Source organism: Lycorma delicatula, chromosome 11 (genome assembly GCF_047948215.1).
Source record: "Lycorma delicatula isolate Av1 chromosome 11, ASM4794821v1, whole genome shotgun sequence".
Taxonomy (NCBI): Eukaryota; Metazoa; Arthropoda; class Insecta; order Hemiptera; family Fulgoridae; genus Lycorma; species Lycorma delicatula.
In genome coordinates, this window is record NC_134465.1 from 24,371,712 (window position 1) to 24,393,860 (window position 22,149).

Consider the following 22,149-nt stretch of genomic DNA (forward strand, 5'->3'; position numbering starts at 1 on the left):
ATTTTTATAAATAGAATATAAAAGAACAATTTAGATCCGAAGTAACAGTATAAGGTGAAAAGATAAAGATGCGACGATTTTCTGATGATATAGTAATTCTAGCTGAGAGTAAAAACGATTTAGAAGAGTAACAATGAACGGCATGGATGAAGTCCTACGCAAAAACTACCGCATGAAAATAAATTAAGAACAAAACGAAAGTAATGAAATGTACTAGAAATAACGAAGTTATCACTTCAGTTTTCACTTAAAGTTATTTCACTTCAGTTTTTACACTTAACGTAAAAATAGGAAGAGAAAAGATTATGGAGGTAGAAGAATTTTGTTATTTGAGAAGTAGAATTACTAAAGATGGACGAAGAAGGTGCGATATAAAATGCGGCATTTTCACAGGTAAAACGAGCTTTCAGTCAGAAATTTAAATTCCTTCCATCAAAAATTAATTTAAATGTCAGGAAAATATTTTTGAAAGTATACGTTTGGAGCGTAGCTCTATATGGAAGTGAAACTTGGACGATCGGAGTACCTGAGAAGAAAAGATTAGAAGCTTTTGAAATGCGGTGGTGATGTAAGAGAATGTTAAAAATCAGACGGATGGATAAAGTGACAAATTAAGAGGTGTTGGGGCAAATCGATGAGAAAGAAGGATTTGGAAAAATATAGTTAAAAGAAGAGACAGACTTATATGCCACATATTATGGCATCCTGGAATTGTCGCTTTAATATTGGAGGGACAGATAGAAGAAAAAATTCATTCCAAAAAACGTTTGGAATAGGTAAAACAAATTGTTAGGGATGTAGGATGTAGGGGGTATTCTGAAATCAAACGACTATCACTAGATAGAGAATCTTGGATAGCTGCATTAAACCAGTCAAATGACTGAAGACAAAAAAAAAATAGAATAATATGTATTTGTATAGATAAATCTATTTTTATATACGTTTTGCTTTCAGTGTCTTCCACACGCATGGTATTTAGCAGTGGATATGCAGCTACATTTATTATCACCAATTATTTTATTTCCACTATATAAATGGAAGAAATTTGGTAAAATCGTGTTACCATTACTAATTTTTTCATCTGTTATAATATCATTTTGTGTATCATATTTTAATGAAATACCAGCTGGAGCTGTAATCGCAAGGTAGTTTATTGATTTATATATCTAAAAATAGCTTATAAGAATATTATACTATTATGTGTTCAAAATGAATATCGTAGTTTAAAAGTTATTTAATATTTATTACGTTTTACGAACATTGATAAGTTATACATGAAATGAATAAGCAACTAAAACAGTTTTTCCAGTATTTGTTCAATGTGAGCACGATTTGTCATACGGCACACATCTAGCCGATAAGAAAGTTTATACCATACTTTAATCTGCAAGTCTGGAGTAAATGACGCGACAGCTACTTCATTCCTATATCTCAAGTCGGGTAGGTCAGCTGGTATCGGTGGCTCATACACTTGATCCTTTATAAATCCCCCCCAAAAAAATCGGAAAACAATCAAGGGATCAGAAAAACGGTCAGATCAGGAAAACGTTAAGGCCACGGAAAACAAGCAATATCATCTGATCCCCGGTGAGTTATCCAGCGGTCGGAGATAATTTCATTCAACAAATCACGTACAGCGTTATACCAGTGAGGAAGAGCACCGTCTTGTTACCAAATAAATTTCTGTGGTTCGTATTGCAGTTGACGAAAGAGGAATAATAGTAGTATATCAAGATAGTTCATTACAGACACATTTGCTTCCGCGGAAAAGAACGGCCCGTAAACTTGTCGTCGGGATACGACACAAAAAACAATCATTTTTGGGGAGTCTCGTTCAGACTACAATATTTCGTGAGGATTTTCTGATTCCCAGATACATAAAGTATGAGTGTTTCCATTAACATGAAATGTTTATTCGTCACTGAATACGACACGATGAAGAAAGTCTTCATCGTCACGGAGCATCACTTTATTTACGAACTAGCATGCAAACCATAATCAGTAAGCTTTAGAGCTTTTAACAGTTGTAAACGTTTAGGACGCAGTTGTAAGCATTTCCTTAAAACCCTCCACACAGAGTTCACTGAATTTGTTAATTCGCGTCTAGCCTAGCCTTTCCAACGGATTTTCTACGATTTTCACGAAAGACTTTCTCGTACACGTTCAAAATTGTCTTCGGACACATCAGTCGTTTTGTACTCTTCCCTTTACAAATACAGCCAGTGGTTTCAAATTGTTTATACCATCTACGAATATTATTCTCACTCGGGGGATCACAAAGTAACTCCTAACGGGACACACGTTGAACGTATATTCCGTAAGGAATACAGATTAATTACAGATTTAAATTTTACAAACTGCAGAACACAGAACGCTTTCTGTTGTGAGTGGTCGCCATCTTTGTTATTAGCGCTTTCAAGAGCAAGATACAAGAAAACAGTTTATGAGCTTGCACACAGCTAAAGCTGTATTAACTACTCTTTAATTTTATCTATAATTAATCAATGTACGTTGTAAAACTTGAGAAATATTACATAGCTTTAAAATAAATAATTTTCATAACGATTAAAAATTTTTAGCCGTTAATTTTTTTTTTTTTTTTTTTTTTTTTAATATATCCTGCTAAAAATATCTAAACTACCATAGCATATATGAAAATTTATCTATCAAACGCATCTTCTTTATTGACCTCTAGAAAAGTGCTGTAATCGGGCTCACACAGGAAACAGCTGTGGGATACTTTATGGGATAAAGTAGATCCCATAAATGGTTAATAAATTGATACAATAATATCTCGGAAAATGATTATCAGATTTTCATAAAGTATTTGTTTTTTTTTTTTTAATTTAGCATGTTAATTTTTAAAAATTTCGCTGCCATTAAATATTTTCTAAATTGTTTATTTGAGAAATATTTTCTGATAATCCGCAAAAAAAACTGTTTTTTTAGAACTCTGATTCGATGGCGTTTGTTTTAAATCGTTAAATATATAGCGATTTTTTATTTATTTTTTAATTATTATTTGTTACAGTGTTTGAAATAGATAATTTTTATCTCAAAAATTAAATTTCACTTCATTTAGCTTCATGAAGAAGAGAAATCATTTCAAATACTACTCCCGATCTCTGAGCCGGAGTGGTAGCTTCTCAACTTTCACCCGGAGATCCTGGGTTCGAATCTCGTTCAAGGATGGCATATTTCGTACGGTACAAAAGCTCATTTCCATTTCCCACACACAAGTTTCATACTAATTAGGCGAGAACATAAGCAAAAAAAATTAAAAAATTTCTGTATAAATATATACGGAATACAATGATAGCTTCATTACAAATTGTACAATAATTTTTGAGTCACCTGAGCAGATTTTTTTTTTTATATATTAAATTTATTATTACATGAAAGAAATTAATTCCACATATTAAACCAAATTCATTATTTGCATGTGTAAAATTTGGTTTCTTGAAAAAAAAATCTAGCATTATTTCACCCTCTTGTAAACAACTAACTCTTGCATGTTTACAAAAGAGGCAGATTTATACAACTTTAAATTTAAATCTCTCGGCAGATTTATACAACATAACTAGTTATTCGTATATGATTTCAATAAAGATCAAGCATGTGTTCTACCCAATCACTTCAGCAAAGCTTAAAAATCAAATCGCTACTTCAGATAATCTATATGTTATACTGAGTTTGGCTGATGATTGATGTCGGTAGGTTGCCTGACCCAATTTATTAATATGATTTGTGAAAACTTTTTTTCCAATTGAAGATTTAGTTTATCTGAAATTGGCTTAAAATAGTTTACTATATTATATTACTTATTAAATTATAGTTTACATTAGATGAATTTTTTTTTTAAACTAATTAATCTTATTCGTGTAATTATAGAGACTTAACTACAATTGAAGCATATGCAACTGAATATATAACGACACATACTAGATTTGGTGCTTGGCTAATTGGCGTTGGACTTGGATACCTATTGCATCAATTTAAGAAAACCAATACCACCTTGTCAAGGGTAAGACGATATGTTTATAGAATCTACTGCATTTAGAGTAGAGTTTCGATTATTAAATCGAAAATAACAACTGTTCAAAAAAAATATCAGTTTACTCGAAATAATTTTATTATATTTGTGCACGATTTTTTTATTTACGTATTTTTTTCTAATTACCGTTCAGTATCTCTCTATGCATTTTTTTTTTGTCTTCAGTCATTTGACTGGTTTGATGCAGCTCTCCAAGATTCCTTATCTAGTGCTAGTCGTTTCATTTCAGTATACCCTCTACATCCTACATCCCCAACAATTTGTTTTACATACTCCAAACGTGGCCTGCCTACACAATTTTTCCCTTCTACCTGTCCTTCCAATATTAAAGCGACTATTTCAGGATGCCTTAGTATGTGGCCTATAAGTCTGTCTCTTCTTTTATTTATATTTTTCCAAATGCTTCTTTCTTCATCTATTTGCCGCAATACCTCTTCATTTGTCACTTTATCCACCCATCTGATTTTTAACATTCTCCTATAGCACCGCATTTCAAAAGCTTCTAATCTTTTCTTCTCAGATACTCCGATCGTTCAAGTTTCAATTCCATATAAAGCGACGCTCCAGACATACACTTTCAAAAATCTTTTCCTGACATTTAAATTAATTTTTGATGTAAACAAATTATATTTCTTACTGAAGGCTCGTTTAGCTTGTTCTATTCGGCATTTTATATCGCTCCTGCTTCGTCCATCTTTAGTAATTCTACTTCCCAAATAACAAAATTCTGCTACCTCCATAATCTTTTCTCCTCCTATTTTCACATTCAGTGGTCCATCTTTGTTATTTCTACTACATTTCATTACTTTTGTTTTGTTCTTGTTTATTTTCATGCAATAGTTCTTGCGTAGGACTACATCTATGCCGTTCATTGTTTCTTCTAAATCCTTTTTACTCTCGGCTAGAATTACTATATCATCAGAAAATCGTAGCATCTTTATCTTTTCACTTTGTACTGTTACTCCGAATCTAAATTGTTCTTTAACATCATTAACTGCTAGTTCCATGTAAAGATTAAAAAGTAACGGAGATAGGGAACATCCTTGTCGGACTCCCTTTCTTATTAGGGCTTCTTTCTTATGTTCTTCAATTGTTATTGTTGCTGTTTGGTTCCTGTACATGTTAGCAATTGTTCTTCTATCTCTGTATTTGAACCCTAATTTTTTTAAAATGCTGAAAATTTTATTCCAATCTACGTTATCGAAAGCCTTTTCTAGGTCTATAAACGCCAAGCATGTTGGTTTGTTTTTCTTTTATCTTCCTTCTACTATTAATCTGAGGCCTAAAATTGGCCTTGTCCCTATACTTTTCCTGAAACCAAATTGGTCTTCTCCTAACACTTCTTCCACTCTCCTCTCAATTCTTCTCTATGCATTTATCGAATTATAATGAAAAAAAAAAAAAATGGCAGTTTCATGACTTTCTCGGCTACACCGGTCAAATTATACAATATCTTGCACAACTTTTTCATTGGAAAGTTTTTTCGGCTTAAGCGGAAACGTTTTTGCAATTCAAATATTAAGGATCTGACTTCTATTTTTAATAAAATAATTTTGTTTTATATAGAAGAAAAACAAACAAAAATATTTAAAAAATAAAATACAATTTTATTGAATAATGAAAAAAAAGTTTCTCATTTTAGGCAATGAATATAATACAGATGACAAAACTAGTTTTATAACCTTTTTAGTGATGATAAAAATACAATTTTATTTTCCTTTTTTTATTAAAAATTTACGTCAGTAAAACAGAAAAAAAGGATATATATATTTTTTAGAGGTGGAAGAAAAGTTTTTCTCAAAAGATTCATATATAGATTAAGCTTAAGAAATTTAAGTATAATTTTGTCTAAACCTACACCTCCTTCAATAAAAGCAAATGTAAGAAGAAAAAAAAAAATTAAACGTTTCTGCATTTTGGTCAGAAGTCTATAAATTAAAAATTAAATATAATTAAAAAAAAAATGTAGACATTTCTTTACAGCTCAATATATGAAATGTAAACTTTCAAAATACGTTTGAAAAATATTTGAAGCGAAGGGAGAAAAATAATAAAAAACATAACTTTCAGTTTTAAGATATGGGGGATTGATAATTTGAAAAACCATTTTTTTCGATAATTTTTATATTTATTGGCGATAACAAATTTAATAAAAATTTTTCTAAAATTCATCTGAAGAAAACCAAAATTGGTTTTTTCATGATATCCCTCACCCCGATCACAAACTATTAAAATATATTAATATTATTACTAACCCATATGTAGAACCCATATTTGAGCCAGATTTGAAGAAAACCAGTTCGATAAATCTTGAGATATAAAGTCAAAATCAGTGTAACTCATATACGTACACGTACCAACGTTAACACATGTTTTCTTGGTCTAGATGAACTAGTTGGAACCTAAAACATAAAGATCGCATTGACTGGAAAAAAATCCGCATCCACTGGAAAAGAATGATACGCATTTTTGATATGATCCCAATACTTTTTTTTTTTTAAGGTCACAGTGGACTTATATTAGTCAATCTGGTTCGTCTTTTTCTTTTTTTTTCTTCATGATTAATTCTCAATATTTCATTCTATCAGATCTTGCTTTTTTGAGTTCTTCTGAACAAACCCGCTTTGTTGTATTCTTTTCTTTAATTTTAAATCTGGAGTTTCTTCTTTTAGTATTTTTATATTGTCAGTTTTGTTTCGTAAATTATCTGTTCTGATTTCTAGTTCTTTCGTATCTTGTTTAATTTCGGTGATCCAGGTCGGTGTTCTGGACATTTTCCACTATTCCTCGACCGGTTTCCTGACGAGTTTGTTCGGTTCTGTTCTTATTATGTGTCGAAAGAAGGAGACTCTTTTCTTCCTATTATTTTCTTTTAACATAGCTATTTTAGCTATATTCGCCGGGAAAGTAAAAAAAAAAAAAAAAAAACATTATTCCTAGAGGTTTTTTTTTGGTGAGTGGAGGAACCCCAGTTACGAGCAGTGTCAGGCTCGCTACAGGTTCCGCCAGATATTGTTAAAGTTCGTATGTGCCTGTGCCCTACCGACTAAACCTCCTATCTCATCAACTTCCCTCCCAGGGTCGGACCTGCAATTAAGCATAACAGCGCCGGGTGATGCCTTCGAGTTCAGGGGATAAGGAGTCCCCGTACATCACCGTCGTCCATCCACACAAGCGCGGACACGCAACGGCTCCACAGGAGGCTCGCTCTCCGGTCGATTTCTTCTCCGCAATCTTGGAGGTCTTATGCCGGGTATTTATCTACATACCAGTCACTATGAGCAACCACTCTATTATTCGCTTCTGATACCAGGAGAAAATCTATTCCAGACTCCACTGCCGCCGCCCAAATCAAATCATGAGCAGCCGAACACCTGTTTGCATTCATATATAACCACCTCATTTGTTGCGCTCATACTCCCGATTATTCCCGAATATTACTAAAAGTTACACTTTTATAAAAACTGAAGTCTTTCGATTGAAAAGATTAGTTCATAGAAATTACTTTACTGCGAGAAGGAAAAGATTGTGATTGGTGGTCAGTATACTGAAAGCTGGACTGGAGAAAGAAATCTTGAGCTACAAATAACCTATCTTCTTTCCTGTTCTCGCCAATCTCTCTTACTAAAGTAATATATCCCCTCAAATTTTTCGTCGCAAAGTCAAGGATATTAAAGTATTGAATATTCACTCATTTTATAAGATAAAATTTTAAAGTATTATACTTAATTTTCTTTTATTCGTATTGTTTAAGGTTTCTTTAAAACTTATTTAAGGTATATCATTCAGTAAGACTTGGTAAATGTAGAAAAATAATTTAGCGGTTAATTTTACGAAATCAAAGTAAGTATTAACACTTCCTTAAATTGGGTGACTAATGTTCATGTATTAAATTTTTGTGGGTATTAAAATTGTTTAGTTAGATTCGTAGCTCTCACTCTTCCCTTTTAATTTTACTCAGTATTAAAAAAATATGAGCTGATAAATAATATAACCTAAAACATAAAAATTATAACACACGAAAATTGACCTTGCTTTGTCCAACAGCCTGATGCTGTAGAACATATTCCAGCTGTCTGCTATAATAAAACATCATACGTTCCGGTGCTTAAAATTTACGAGTGCACCTGTACTAATAAAAATGTTGAGATTATTGCAATAAAATCGTTCGTAAGTGTTATTCTATGTTAAACGTTTTTAACAACATAAGATTAGCTAATTTTATTTCTTCCATACAAAGTAATATCTAATATTAATTTCTATGTATTCCTATTCAAATTGAAATAAGAATATGTTTAAGAAAATTTAAAATTAATAGAAAAGTTAAATGAGATCTGAAAAACATAATTAATTATAAAAGAAGAACGTAAAAAATATTAGCGCTGTACAGCCACTGGAAAAATTGTAATAAAAATGAGTTTATTACTTAAAACTCATATATACTAGGCGGATTGAATTAATTTCAAAATACAAGAAAAAAACACCTATCTTCTCATCATGTAATTACTTGTAATTTTAGATTTAACTTAATCGATATATATAATTATTTTTTTACCATACCGTAGTAATAACGATTCATTAAAAATATGTAACTAGTAACGAATACTATTAGTTCCTGTAATGTGTTTAATGTCGTATTTCTTATTAACTAAAATTAATTTAATTTTGATGTTCGAGAAATATTTAAAAATTGCTTATAAATAACATATATAAAGAAGGAAAAACTTCATAAAAATCAAATATAAAAATTAGTATATTTTTCCCTTCATAGAGAAAGGATACACTGTCTAACATCCATAAAAAAATCAATCATTTTTAAGGAAAGAAGGAATGATTGTCAACGGTAACCTCATTGGTTATTATCTTGTCCCACTATATCAACTAACTCACCTCCTTCAATTAAACGTAAAACAAAGGAAAAAACTTTAAGTATATCCAACCATCTTAGAAAAATATACAATTTCTCTATAATGTTATAATACTATTTAAAGTACATATATTAATGGATATTATTATATATTTATTTTTATTTTTTATTTTTTATTGTTATTTATTTTAGAAAACAGTATTTATTAGTTGGTGTGTATCGCTAGTATTTTCATTATCGACGTTACTTGGAATATCATATTTTATTCGTCAAGAAAATGTATACAATAGATTAGAATCTGCATTTTACACTGGTCTACAAAGTGTTTTATGGTCATTAGGCATGGCGTGGATGATTTTTGCTTGCGAAACTGGATATGCAGGTAACATTATATATGAATTCTTTTTATTAATATTCGTAACTTTAATGTTTATTTAATAATTTATGATCTTCTTTGATTATTTATAAATGAACGATCCATTCATATTTAAAATATTTAGGGAAGAGAAATTCGTTTCAAGTACTCTTTATTATTCTTCCCGAATTTCGTTCTCATTCTAATTATTTATATTTAAAAAACAAACAAAATTTGTATTATGGAAATCCTAAATTTTTTACTCTAAATTTTGGAGTAAAGCTTAAAAGTTAATAAAATAATCTTATTAGGAGGATATGAAGAGAAATTTTTATTTTTGTTTGGTCTCATTGATTCATTTTGATATACAAACCAAAACTATCTTACCATTATAATTGTAAAAAAAATAAAATTTTGCACTATCCCAAATTTTTTAACCAGACATGAAAAAAATCAATATGTCTAAATGAAATTGAGTGTGTGCCCCTTTTTATCAATTGGTAATATCGGGTCTCGTTTTATTAAATTCATGTGCAAAAAAATTAATGTTGTTGTTTTAAATTCAGAAAATACAGTTTGAAAAAATTTTCCACAAAACTGCATATTTAAATCTCGTTTGTTTTTGTTGAATATCACAGGAAGGTATATTTTTTGAGCACTCTGGAGATTTTATACTTTTTTTTTCATTTTATTTTCTCTTTTAGAAGTCTTCTGGTTGATACAGTGATAACAGAAAATCTCTGGTTTTCTTGTGCAACGTTTTTGAACGAGTCCCTTGTATACCTGCTTCATTTTGGCCTTGTAATGAGTTCACATTGTAACTTATTACACTTGACCTAGTTTACTTGTCGACGCATGACAGTTTACCTTTAACAAACAATGCTAATTACCTAAATCTGATAGGGAAAAACCTTTTATCCAGTTGTATAGAAAACTATGTAGCAAGATTTGTCTTTAACAATACACTTAACAGTTTTAAATATTTGATAATTTATTTATTTATTTATTAATGTTTCTAAATGGGCCATCTATGAATAGACTTGCAAGGATTTATTGTGGACATTAGTTTTTTTTTATCAACTTTGACTTTTATTCAAGGATACTAAAGAATAGACCTTTTTTATACGAAAATTATAAAGACAACAAATTTATTTATTTCGATATTTTAAGTCAAATATAAACATTAATGAATATACTTTACTGTAGTCATTATAAGATATTAAAAAAAGAACGAATAAAAATTGTATTTCGCAACACTCAATGGTGTTATGCGTAATCTTGAAGCGATAACAATTAAGTTTTAGTTTACATATTGTCCACCAGATAGCTCCTTCGTTAGAGTATTGCTCAGGCCAAGCTGTTATTAGCGCGAACTTTATTTTCATGGCCACAAGAGAAAGGACAATGCAGTTACTGGTTCGCAAATATAAAATCAAAATATTCTGGAAACCAGAAGGACTTTGAAAGGACATTCATCGGATAGGCCTAAAACAAGTACCGCAAACACAGAAATAATTCGACTGTCTTACCAACGCAATCTCTAATATTCAGTTCGTAGTATTAGTCGTTGACTAAGTATTCCTAAAAGTACTAAACAGGATGTTATTCCCAAGCGATTGAAACTTTGTACCGGTTACTCCAAGAAAAATTCCGAAAAACTGGATTTTTCTTGGAATACCGGAATAAGCGAATAAAATGCACCTACTCCATGACCTAACGATAAGCCACAAAGAGTTCAATTAATAATAACCAAGAATTAATTTCTGGTGATGAAATATAATTGCAGTATATTTTATCTTTTGATGAAGCAATATTTCATGTTCATGGATTTGTGAGTAGCCATTACTGATGTGTATTTGTCTCAGAATATTCTCATGAATGGATAGAATTCGTCCACAACTCGAATTTAAGGAGTATTTTTTTCCATGAGTAGACTATTACGGGTATAGTGGTACTGGGACATATTAGAGAACGTTTTGTTTTCGCAAACTTATGATGTAGAGAGCCCAATTTTCTAAAGCCCATCCACGTTGTGCGGAATGTACAGATGTTGTGCGGAATGCGCTCAACGATAGGTTCCCAGAAGGCTGGAAAGGCAGGGAAGCTAAATTTGTCACTGTGGTCCTGATTTGAATTGATTTCTTCTTTTGGGATAACGGAAAAGATATAGTATACAAAGAAAAAAAAAGTCATTTGATCCCCTGCGCCAAAGAATAACAGCAGTCGCTGAAACGATCCCTTCAAACATAATCACCAGAGTGTGGAATAAAGTGGATGAAGTGGTTTGATGGTGCTCATATTGAGTTATATTAACAGCAGATAAAGCTTAAAGATTTTTTAATTTCATGCAGTAGAACACATAAATTTGTAATTATAAATGTAATATAGTAAATTTAATTTAAAACTGCGGAGTTTTTTCAGACACCCGGTGTAATTGTGCTCCTATAGTGTTAAAATCCGTTCAATATAATGTAAACGTATGATTAAATTTTCGTATATTAAAATATGCTATCATCCTCACCGAAAATAGACAAATTTATCTAGGTATAAGGCCTAGGTATAAGCAAAGAAGTGTAGGCGTAAAGACTGAAGTTTGATGAAATCCATTTAGTACAAGATCCGGCAGCTGATTTCTGCAGGTATCTATTTTTTTTAATGAAACTCGATTTAACTGAATGATTAATGATAATTTAATATATTATTGCCAGGTTGCCCGGCAAAATTAGCTGTAATTATCTTTAATTAAATATATTGTATTGTAATTAATTTATTTTAACGAATTGCAACTATATTTTTTTAAGTGAATTAAACGTCATTTGAAAGAAAATTATGCGAAGAATGTAAAACTAAATGGTTGCCACCCTTCAGTCAGCCGCAACCTCCAAGTTGCCAGGTGTAAACAGGTATATTATTGTTAATTATTTACGCTCATCGTGTTTTTCAAAAAAATTATATACTAAATTGAAGTTTAATTTTTTCTGTATACGATAACATATGGTTGCTTGTAAAAAAATGTTCGCAAGTATTGGCTGCTATTATTTGAAGTAATTACTTTCAATCTGGATGAGTATGAACGAGAGAAAGAGTGCACGCGCTGCTTCATGATGTAAACAAGAACGCAGTGCGACTATCGTGTACAGAAGAAATTAAATTTGAATTATTTTAAAACCACGACCAGGGTAAATAATTAACAATAACATACTTTTTTTTTTGTTATATCTTATTAAACACCCCAAGGCAACCAGCCTCCGCCCGTTAGAACATAGCATGGTCACCTTGCAGTGTCGTGGTAGCAGTCTCTGCCCCCCCTATCTGCCTCCTACCGGAGGATCTCCCGCCGGGGTCCCCACAGCCTCTTCAGAGCGAGCCAACCACCTCTGCCGGCCAGCCAACCCACTCCTTCGCTATGGGGCTGCCCTCCCCGTCACTATCCTACTTGCAGCCGGCACGCCTTCCGCGCACCGCTGCCCCCTCGCGTTCCTCTCATACCTGAGGGTCCGTAATGTCATCCTCGGGGAGCCCCGACCCCAGCATCTGGAGCCAGAACACCCTAGGCAATAAGGCTACCTCCCTGGGCCCTAATCGTCGCCACGATTCAACCCCAGCCTCCAGATTTTTTGAGGCTCTTATTTTTTTTTTTTTAATTATCTAGTGACTGCACGTCACCCATCCAGTGCGCTCTCCCAGCACTATGTTATACACAATATATATTACAATTACATTCAAAATATACAAAATAAAATACACAATATCAACACTTTACAAGATTATATCCCAATAATATCACACATTCGCAGCATACTCCTCACGCCGCCCTGTGTTCCACAAGGGCGCGCGTGGGGAGTAAAACCCATATACCTCAATCACACAATGACCATCAACTAATTCCCAAAAAAACAAACAGCAATAATAAACAACAATAAAACAAATTATGAAATACAACAATACGACACCGACTCAGTCATCCACCAGAAGCCACACCTCATAGGCGAGCACGCAACCGAGGGGGTTCCTCTTTAGCCTTCGAGTCCAAAATGGTGTGAGCCAGGTCCGCCGACTCCTGTCATCCCTGTGAGGACCTGACCATCCGCCTGACCACATCGTCGGGTGAGAACGCCGGGTGAGAACGCCGCTACCCTTCTCCTCTCGACGTCCCACCGGACACAGTCGATCCAAGTGTGTTCGACCGTGTCCACTTCGTCGCAGTACATGCACGTCGCTGATCTCCTGCGTTTAAACCTGTGCATGTAACTGCCGAAATCGCCGTGGCCCGTGAGCAGCTGGGTGAGGAAATAGTCCACCTCTCCATGCCGTTGCCCCACCCAAGCTCTCACGTCCGGGATCAGGCGCCTGGTCCACTGGCCCGCCTGACTCACTGCCCATCTCTCCTGCCACCGATCCAGGATCCGTGCCCTCGCCTCTTCCTTTGAGACCCCACCAAACCTCATACACCTTTCCTCAACTAGTAAGTCGATTGGTGGGGATCCCGCGACGACACAGATCGCGTCGTAGGAGACTGTTCGATACGCACAACATGTGCGCAGGAACAGCCTCCTATGGATCGACTCCAGCTTCCGACGATACTTCTCTACGCCCACAGCCCTGCTCCATGCTGGGGCCGCGTAGAGCAGTACGGAAGTCACCGTTGTCGCGATGACCTTCCTCTTCTTCTCCGTCGGCCCTGCAGTGTTTGCCATGAGGCGGGAGATCGCCGCTAAGAGGCGTTCACCCTTCAATACAGCCTCCTCGACGTGGGGCCTGAATGAACGATTACTGTCCATCCATACCCCGAGGTACTTCGCCTTCGGCACCCTTCTGATTTCTTCGCCGTCGATAGCCAGACGAATGTCTTGCAGTGGCCGCCTTCCGGCGAAGATGACGGCCTCCGACTTCTCTGGGGCTATCGACAGCCCGTGCGCAGCCATCCAATGGTGAACTTGTCTTAGCGCCTCATTCCCCTTCGTCTCGATCTCCCGCTCCGTCGCTGCTCTTATCAGCAGGACCAGGTCATCCTCGAAGCCAATGACCTCCACCCCCTCGGAATACTGCTGCCGCAGCACTCCATCGTATGCGATGTTCCACAATAGCGGTCCCAAAACAGAACCTTGGGGGACCCCCGCTCTCATGTGGAACATCCGCTGTCCGGCATCAGTATCAGCGTCTCCTTTTCCGGGGCCCTAGAATCCACCGCCAAGACAAACATCTCACTCGGAGTCTCAGCTGCTCCTCCGAGCAAGAAATCCACCCCAACGGAGTCCTGAAGCACGCTCCCTGCTACGACCTTCCCGTCGTTCAGCATCTTGCAGATCCTGGGGGCCCTGTCGCAAACCTTGCGCGCGAAGACTCCTTTTTTATCTCCGCGAAGGTCCAGGATCATGGCCACCGTCTTGCCAGCCTCTTCTTCCGGCAGTCCCTCCGTCATCTGGGTGAACCGGAAGCAGTCCCCGGGCCATTTCTGGGAGATCAGGTCCGGAAGCTGCTCCGTATCCACTCCCGATTCCACCTGTCCTCTGATCAGCTCCCCAGCAGTCTCCGACACCTCCATGTTGCTGTTGTTGTTGGTTGGCTCCGGCTCCGTCTGGACTCCCAAGTCCCTGGTGACCGGGATCTGCAGGCCATCCACTCTTTCCATCACCGAATCGACCTACTTGTCCAGGATCCAGACAGCCTCCTTTATTTCTCTTTTCGTGTTGGTGTTGTCCCGGACCAACGCCAACAACCTGTTGACCTAATTCCTGAGGTCAAGCAAGTCTGGGTGTGACGCCCGCGCTCCTTCCTCCGCAGAGTCGTCACTACCCCCACTTCTGACACGCTTTCTTGGCATAGTGCCCTCAAAAAACAGGAAATAGCGTTAAAGAATTGGAAGATAGTGTAAGGTAAGGAAAGAAATGCCTCTAGCAACAATAACATACCTGTTTATACCTTGCAACACGGAGTTTGCGGCTGACTGAGTCCTGGCAACCATTTATACATTCTTTACACCATTTCATTTAAAATGGCTTTTAATTCACTTATAATATATTTAATTAAAGGTAATTGCAGCTAATCTTGCTAGGCAATCTGGCAGTAATTTACTAAATTATTAATCATTCATTTAAATCAAGTTTCATTAAAAAAAAAACAGATACCTGTAGAAATCAGCTGCAAGATCTTAGACTAAGACTGATGAGATAACAAGGGAAAATATCAGCATTCTGCAGTTTAGATGCTGATTTCCATGCAAATATTTTAAAAAAAATTATTTTTTTAATTTTAAATGAAAACGCACGGAACTGCAGTTATTTCAATATAACTCTGGTACCGTTACTGCTGCTACTACTACTATTAGCGTTACTATTAGTGGTGTATGTTTCTACTCTCATCTATTGTCAGTTCTAAACTGTTAATGGTTTACTCCAATGTAGTTTTGTTCTTTGCAGTTGTGTTTTTCTAAAATCGATTATTCGTTGGAAGAAATGGTTGCTATAGTGAAAACTTATGAGCATTTAGATACTTTCAAGAAACGCTTCAAATATTCAAGAGAAAATATCTGAATGCCAGAATCCCAGTAAAGATTAACATACATAATATGGTAAAAAATGACTTACAACAGGGTCGGTTTCAAATGCTAAATAAAACAGAAATCCAGAGGCCATAGTTGATATTCACAGATGAATATCTGTCCGTCCAAAAACGTCTATACGAAAGTTATCTCAACAAAGTACGGTGAACAGTACAGATCTTGTAGTATGATTTCTCATGATTAAAATATCGTGCAACAATTGTGCCACAACTTAAGATATAAAACAAACCGAAACGTCTTTATTATTGCAGCTAGCTTCTCAAAAATATTATCGATGGATTGATAGACACGATGTTGTATTTCATGTCAAACGAGGCACCCTTTCATCTAATTTGCCACAATAATTTCTACGACACCAGGAATTGTAGTTCTTGATTGATTACTGAAAAACCTCACGAGATGTGAATGTTGATTTCACGATGAGAAAACCAGTGTATGGTGTGGTGTTTTTGTAATCGTATAACGTGATTAATATTTTTTGACCGGACTGTCAATGCAGTAATGCACCGTACAATCTTCATAGAAATTTTAAGCTCATTTAACAGATCCTAATAACAAGTACGCTTTCTTCTAACAAGACACAAAGAACAACGCCCAAACATCAAGTTATTCACTAAAACACGTTCATAAAATTTTCACAGAATAAGTTTTTTATTTTCCCTTAAATTTTTAATTTCTAGAAATGAAATTTGTTTAAATTATAATACGGAGAAATAAGTGACATATAGTATAAAGAAGGTAGGTATAAAGAAAAGTATAAGGTAAAAAATAGGTCTAGAATTTTAGATGAAATACAGAAAAAGTAAGGACAGCCATGTATATGGTTTTCATGAATGAAGATGGGGGTCACATTCGGAATGGTTGACGAAATTAAGAAATGGTTTAGTGATCGATCTTGTGGAGGGGGGCGAATCGTGTAAGGCGACCGTCGGCCTCGTGCAGTAGTTATTGAAGCGGGGGTTAAAACCAATCGCATGCACAGAATAGAGAGAGGTTCTCAGAAACAGAACAGCTATTATTACCCTGCCAACCACAGAAGGGGAAAAGGAAGAAGATAATAATAATAATAATATAGTCAATTTTCACTTAAGACTGCGAAAAATCTGAAGATAAAATTTCGTGAAAATAAGTCTTCGTATCTATCAGTACAGAGAGGTAGGCTACTTAAAAATTATTATGTTGAATTTTATAGAATGAAATCATTCCGCATACGCCAAAAATATCCCAATTTAACAATAAAATTATGACTGATGAATATTTTTAATAAAAAAATTGTTAATCTTCCACAACTTGCAACTATTAAATTCATTGTCTAATACATGACCGAAAAACAATATTTTACTTTTTTATCACGTTTTTATATTACATGTTCCACTTAATTACCATTAAAGCTAAGAAAAAAATCTAATACTAAATATACTAGGGTAAGTCTATTATTATCCGCAATTTAGTTATATTTTTTTTATGTTGGTAGTATTGTCGTGTTGCGTAGATGACGCATACGTCGTTTAATTGTTGTTATGTCTGTAGCAGGTTTGATGCTGCTAGGTTAGTTCCAGTAGCGCTGCACTGTCGTTAATCATGGTTGCTTCGCTTTCTGTTAACACCAAATTAGAGCAACGTTCAGCGAACCGTTTTTTATGGTCGGAAGGTGTATCAGGAGCCGAAATTCATCGAAGAATTTCGGTACACTAGGGGAACAGTGTGTTGCCGCAACCGAGTGTCAACAAATGTATTGAAAAATTCAAAAACGGTCGCACAAGTGTTACGCACGACGAAGGAGCCGGACGACCGTTTACCGCCACAAATGAGGAAAACATTGAGAGCGCATGTGACACGGTTTTCTTAGACAGAAGAGTAACTATCGGTGAAGCGGAACATCGTCTCCAAATTAGTCACGATTCTGCCTACGAAATCGTTCACAACAGAATTGGTTTTCATAAAGTCTGTGCAAGATGTGTCCCAAAATAACTCACACGGTCGCATAAACAAACGCGCTTGGACATCTGCCAAAAACATTTAACGAACGGGAAAAACATTTTCCCGTAACGAACGGGATATCTTCTTAGACAGAATCATCACCGGTGACGAAACACGGATCCATCATTACGAGCCGGAGAGAACGGCGGAGTATGGAATGGAAACATCCAAATTCGCCTTGCAAAACAATGTTCAAGACCCAACCGTCCGCAGGAAAACTGATACTTATGGTTTTTGGGACTTACAAGCCCAGTACTGGAAAATTATGAGGAAAGGGGCACGACAATAGACAGTGCGCGTTACAGTGAGATGCTTACTCTCAATCTGAAGCCTGCAATTGGAAGCAAATGCCGAGGACTGCTGTCGAAAGGTGTTGAGTTGTTGCACAACAATGCCCGTCCACATACTGCTGCCCACACTGCTGAAACGCTCCAGAAACTCAACTTTGAAGTTCTGGCTCGTCCTCCGTATAGTCCTGATCTTGCCCTTTCTGACTACCGTTTGTCTGGTCCACTCAAAGAGGCATTAAGGGGTCGTCGATTTACCTCGGACAAAACAGTGAAAGAAACGGTGCATTCCTGGCTCGCAGCTCAACCGAAAACCTTCTTTTATGAGGGCATCAGGAAGCTTGTGCAACGATGGACCAAGTGAGTTGAAATGCAAGGGGACTATGTTGAAAAATAATGTACATGTAAGTTTCCTATTTGTATTGCAATAAAATTTATAACTACATTGCTGATAATAATTGTCTTACCCTCGTAAATGTAAAATTTATGATTATAGGTTGGGTGGTAAATATAATCTGATTAAACGCACGTATATATTCCCAATACCATGTTTATTTGTTGAATTTCATCACAGTTGGTGTAGTCAAAAATATTATGGATTTAATTTTTTTTTTTTTCAGTTATAAAAAACATTACCATTTTATGTAAATCTATACTAGAAAGAAACTTTTTTGTTTGGGATAAACCAAAAAACTACCCTACTCATCGCTACTAAATTTTTACCCATGTTTCTTGGTATAACTGAGAAGAAGGTTTCTGGATATATTTTATCACGAAAAATGTTTAACATATAATATATATATATATATATATATATATATACTCGAGATCTGCAAATAAAGAAATGAGACTAGATTTTTTTGCCAGCCAAAGTGGCCACACTGTAAAGTTACTAATAAACATATATTTATATGAATTTTTATATTATAATTTAAAATACTTTGAAAAATATACTGTGGAATATACTTCATTTAATTTCACATTGCAACAATTAAATCAATTTTCTAGGTTATATGTTAATATTTTTGTAAAAAAAAAAAAAAAATGTTAATTTGTAACTTATGATTATTGTAATTTTTTTTTTGCAGTTATAAAGAATGTTAAACGTTGAGGTGATTTTTTAATTATAGATACATAAATAAGATCATGATAGAATACATTGATTAATGTTTTAAATGTTACCTTTCCAATTATACATTTTTATTACAGGTCCTATAAGAAGCTTTTTAGCAAGTAAATTGTTTCAACCATTAGGGAAATTGACGTTTTCCATTTACTTAATACATGGTAGTATTCAATACCTTTTACTTGGTACGATGAAAACACCGCATTATGTAGATACTATAGCTAATGTAAGTATACATTTATAATTTATCTCGTATAAAAATAATTAAACTCCAACTAATTATAAGGTTTTTTGTTACTTTAAATAGATTTTTTTAAATATGTTTTTCCGTTTTTGTTTTTGGTTTCTAATAAAATTTACAAAAAGAATTACTAAAAGTCGGAATTTCCTGTCTTATTTATTTATGTAAATTTTTAAACTTTTTTTTAAATTTATAAAAAATTCTCATACTGACATTTAGTTTTTTTTTTTTTTTTAAATGAAAAAAGAAAGTTTTTTTTAGTTTAAACCTTTGTTTTTAAAATTTTTTTGCTGTAATGAAACACTGGTAATATCTATTTTAAACTTCTTGTAAACACAATCATCACCATTTAACGTGAAAATCAAGTCGTGATATTGTACCGTCAATTAAGCTTTAAAAAAAAAAATTCTGTCGATTATACAAATAATTAATGAACACATTTTTATGTAAAATAAAAATTCAAATTAAAACAGTTTTGTGTATTTTAAAATTAGTTTTAATTGTGAGAGTAACCAATTTTAAAAAATCGCTTTCGGGACGCCGGAAGGCGGAGGTAGATTTCACTGGTGCTAAGTAGGGGGGTAAAAAAGATTTCCACCTTCAAGTTAAGAAAAACTTCAAATTTACTCAATACGACTATGGTTGCATGTGAAAAAAGGTTTACATGTTAAGCATACAATCTTCTTACAATTCCAGCAATATTTTACTCACCCCTTGCCGTAAAGGTTGGTCATATAAAAAAATTGTTGCAGAAAAAGGTTTTAAGTAATATTTAGAGGACTAACGTCCACTTTAAACAGATTCGATACTGTGCCTACTAAGAGAGGTGTGATTCCTTTTGTCTTCGAAACCCAATTTTTTTAACCCCCTTAGTCAATGGTTGATGATATCAAAAAGCTTTACGTATATAAGTTTTAGGCCTTATCCGAATAGTAGCAGGAACTTTAAACGAATTCGATATTTTACTTAATAAGAAAGTTATAGTAAAATTTTTTTTCGAACAAGTCCCCCATTTCTACCCCCATGTTCCGAATTTAACAAATTCGCCGTTAACAAATTCGACCGAGATTTTGGGACGAGTTATTTTTAAGGAATAATTTCAAAGTGATTGGCGCAAAATTACGGCAGTTATCGTGTCCACAAGAAAGTGAAATATATATATAAACTTTCGAGCTGACGGTGGTAAGATATATCGAAATTTTCCTGAAGTCGAATCATGGTACCCCTTACATTACGTTATCTTATGAATTCCACCTAAGAAATGAAGTGGCTACGAGAATTATTTTCTAAACTTAAAAAAGAAAAATATTAAAAATTTACAAAAAACTGACAGAAAATTAAAAATTTTACTAATTTTTTTTTAAACTTTATCAAAAATTCTAATCTTAAAACGTGTAAACTTTTTTAAAGAATTTTCTGTGTTGAATATCCAGGGTTTATTACGTTAGAAACTTGCAGACATTTTTGTATAGCTCTATGTATTATGTATAAAATACCAAAAAATATTTTTTTAAATATAAAAACCAAAGCAAACAAATTTAAATTTAAATTTCAAGAAGTTGTAGGTTGATTTTTGAACAACTTTTTAATTATTTAAATAGGCAATATAGTGAAAAATTTTCCCCAAGTTTTTTCTAAGTTGCCACTGAAGATAATTAAAATTGATTTTTTTGTGATATTATCCCATCGCCTGAATGAATTTTGGAAAAAAAATTATATGTTCAATGCACCATACATAAACATATTTGAGCCAAATTTGAAGAAAATCGGTTCGGTCAATCCTAATTTATAATCCAAAAAGCGGTGCTCATTGGAATATACAAACAAATATTTAGATATGTTTTTTTTGGGGTTTTTTTTGTCTAGATGAAACCAGTTGGACCCTAAAACGTAAAGTTTTGCAAAAAACGCGATACGTTATTTTTGACATGATCAAAATATTTCCCCTTTTATAAATCTTCTAGTTACATTCGCCGGAAAAGTTTAAAGTATATACAGAAAGATTTTTTTTTTTTAATTAGGTTTTATTTTGATGGAATTATATATGCCAGTAATTGAATCTGATTGTTATAAATAACAAAAGATTTTTATTTTAAAACTTCATCTATCCAGTGTCACTCAAAAGAAGTGATATGTTTTAAATAATTTTCCTCTAAAATTAATTTACGTTGAATTTTTATACATTTTATTAATTTCATTTACTACCTTTTTCCAGCATCAACTTCAAATTACCTTTCTAAAATAACTAATTTGATCAGATATTAATTTATTTTAAATTTCTCACTCGCACACGAAAGTTACTTTAATATTTGATGTTCTATTAAATTATCAGTATTAGGATATTAACTTCTTTTACTTTGAATTTTAAAATCTAATCTGGACACTACATGACTTCCTTTTACGCTTATTAAATCACTATACATATTTTTTTTAACAAAAAGTACATAAAGTTTAATTTCATTAATAACTACTGTTATTTTTTCTTTTTTTTTCTTTTTTATTATTATTATTGAATTATTATTCATCGTAATTTTTTTTTTACAATGAGAAGTTAATAATTATTAATAAATGAATATATTTAAATTAAAAAAGGAGATTGGGTCTGATTTGAACAGATGTTCCTTCCCCTTGTAAGATCCAAATATTTAATTAATTATAGTTTTATTTGACTATAACT

General features: G+C 33.8%; 1 protein-coding gene across 1 annotated transcript in view; it reads left to right on the forward strand.

Annotated features, from left to right (window-relative positions):
- The window catches only part of LOC142332485 (nose resistant to fluoxetine protein 6-like), a 66,796-nt gene that overhangs the window by 42,102 nt on the left and 2,545 nt on the right, over positions 1–22,149 (forward strand). Inside the window, exons 11-14 of the mRNA XM_075378935.1 lie at positions 955–1,145; positions 3,892–4,024; positions 9,114–9,303; positions 19,315–19,457. Of these exons, the coding sequence (XP_075235050.1) occupies positions 955–1,145; positions 3,892–4,024; positions 9,114–9,303; positions 19,315–19,457 (657 nt within the window). The remainder of the gene's footprint in view (positions 1–954; positions 1,146–3,891; positions 4,025–9,113; positions 9,304–19,314; positions 19,458–22,149) is intronic.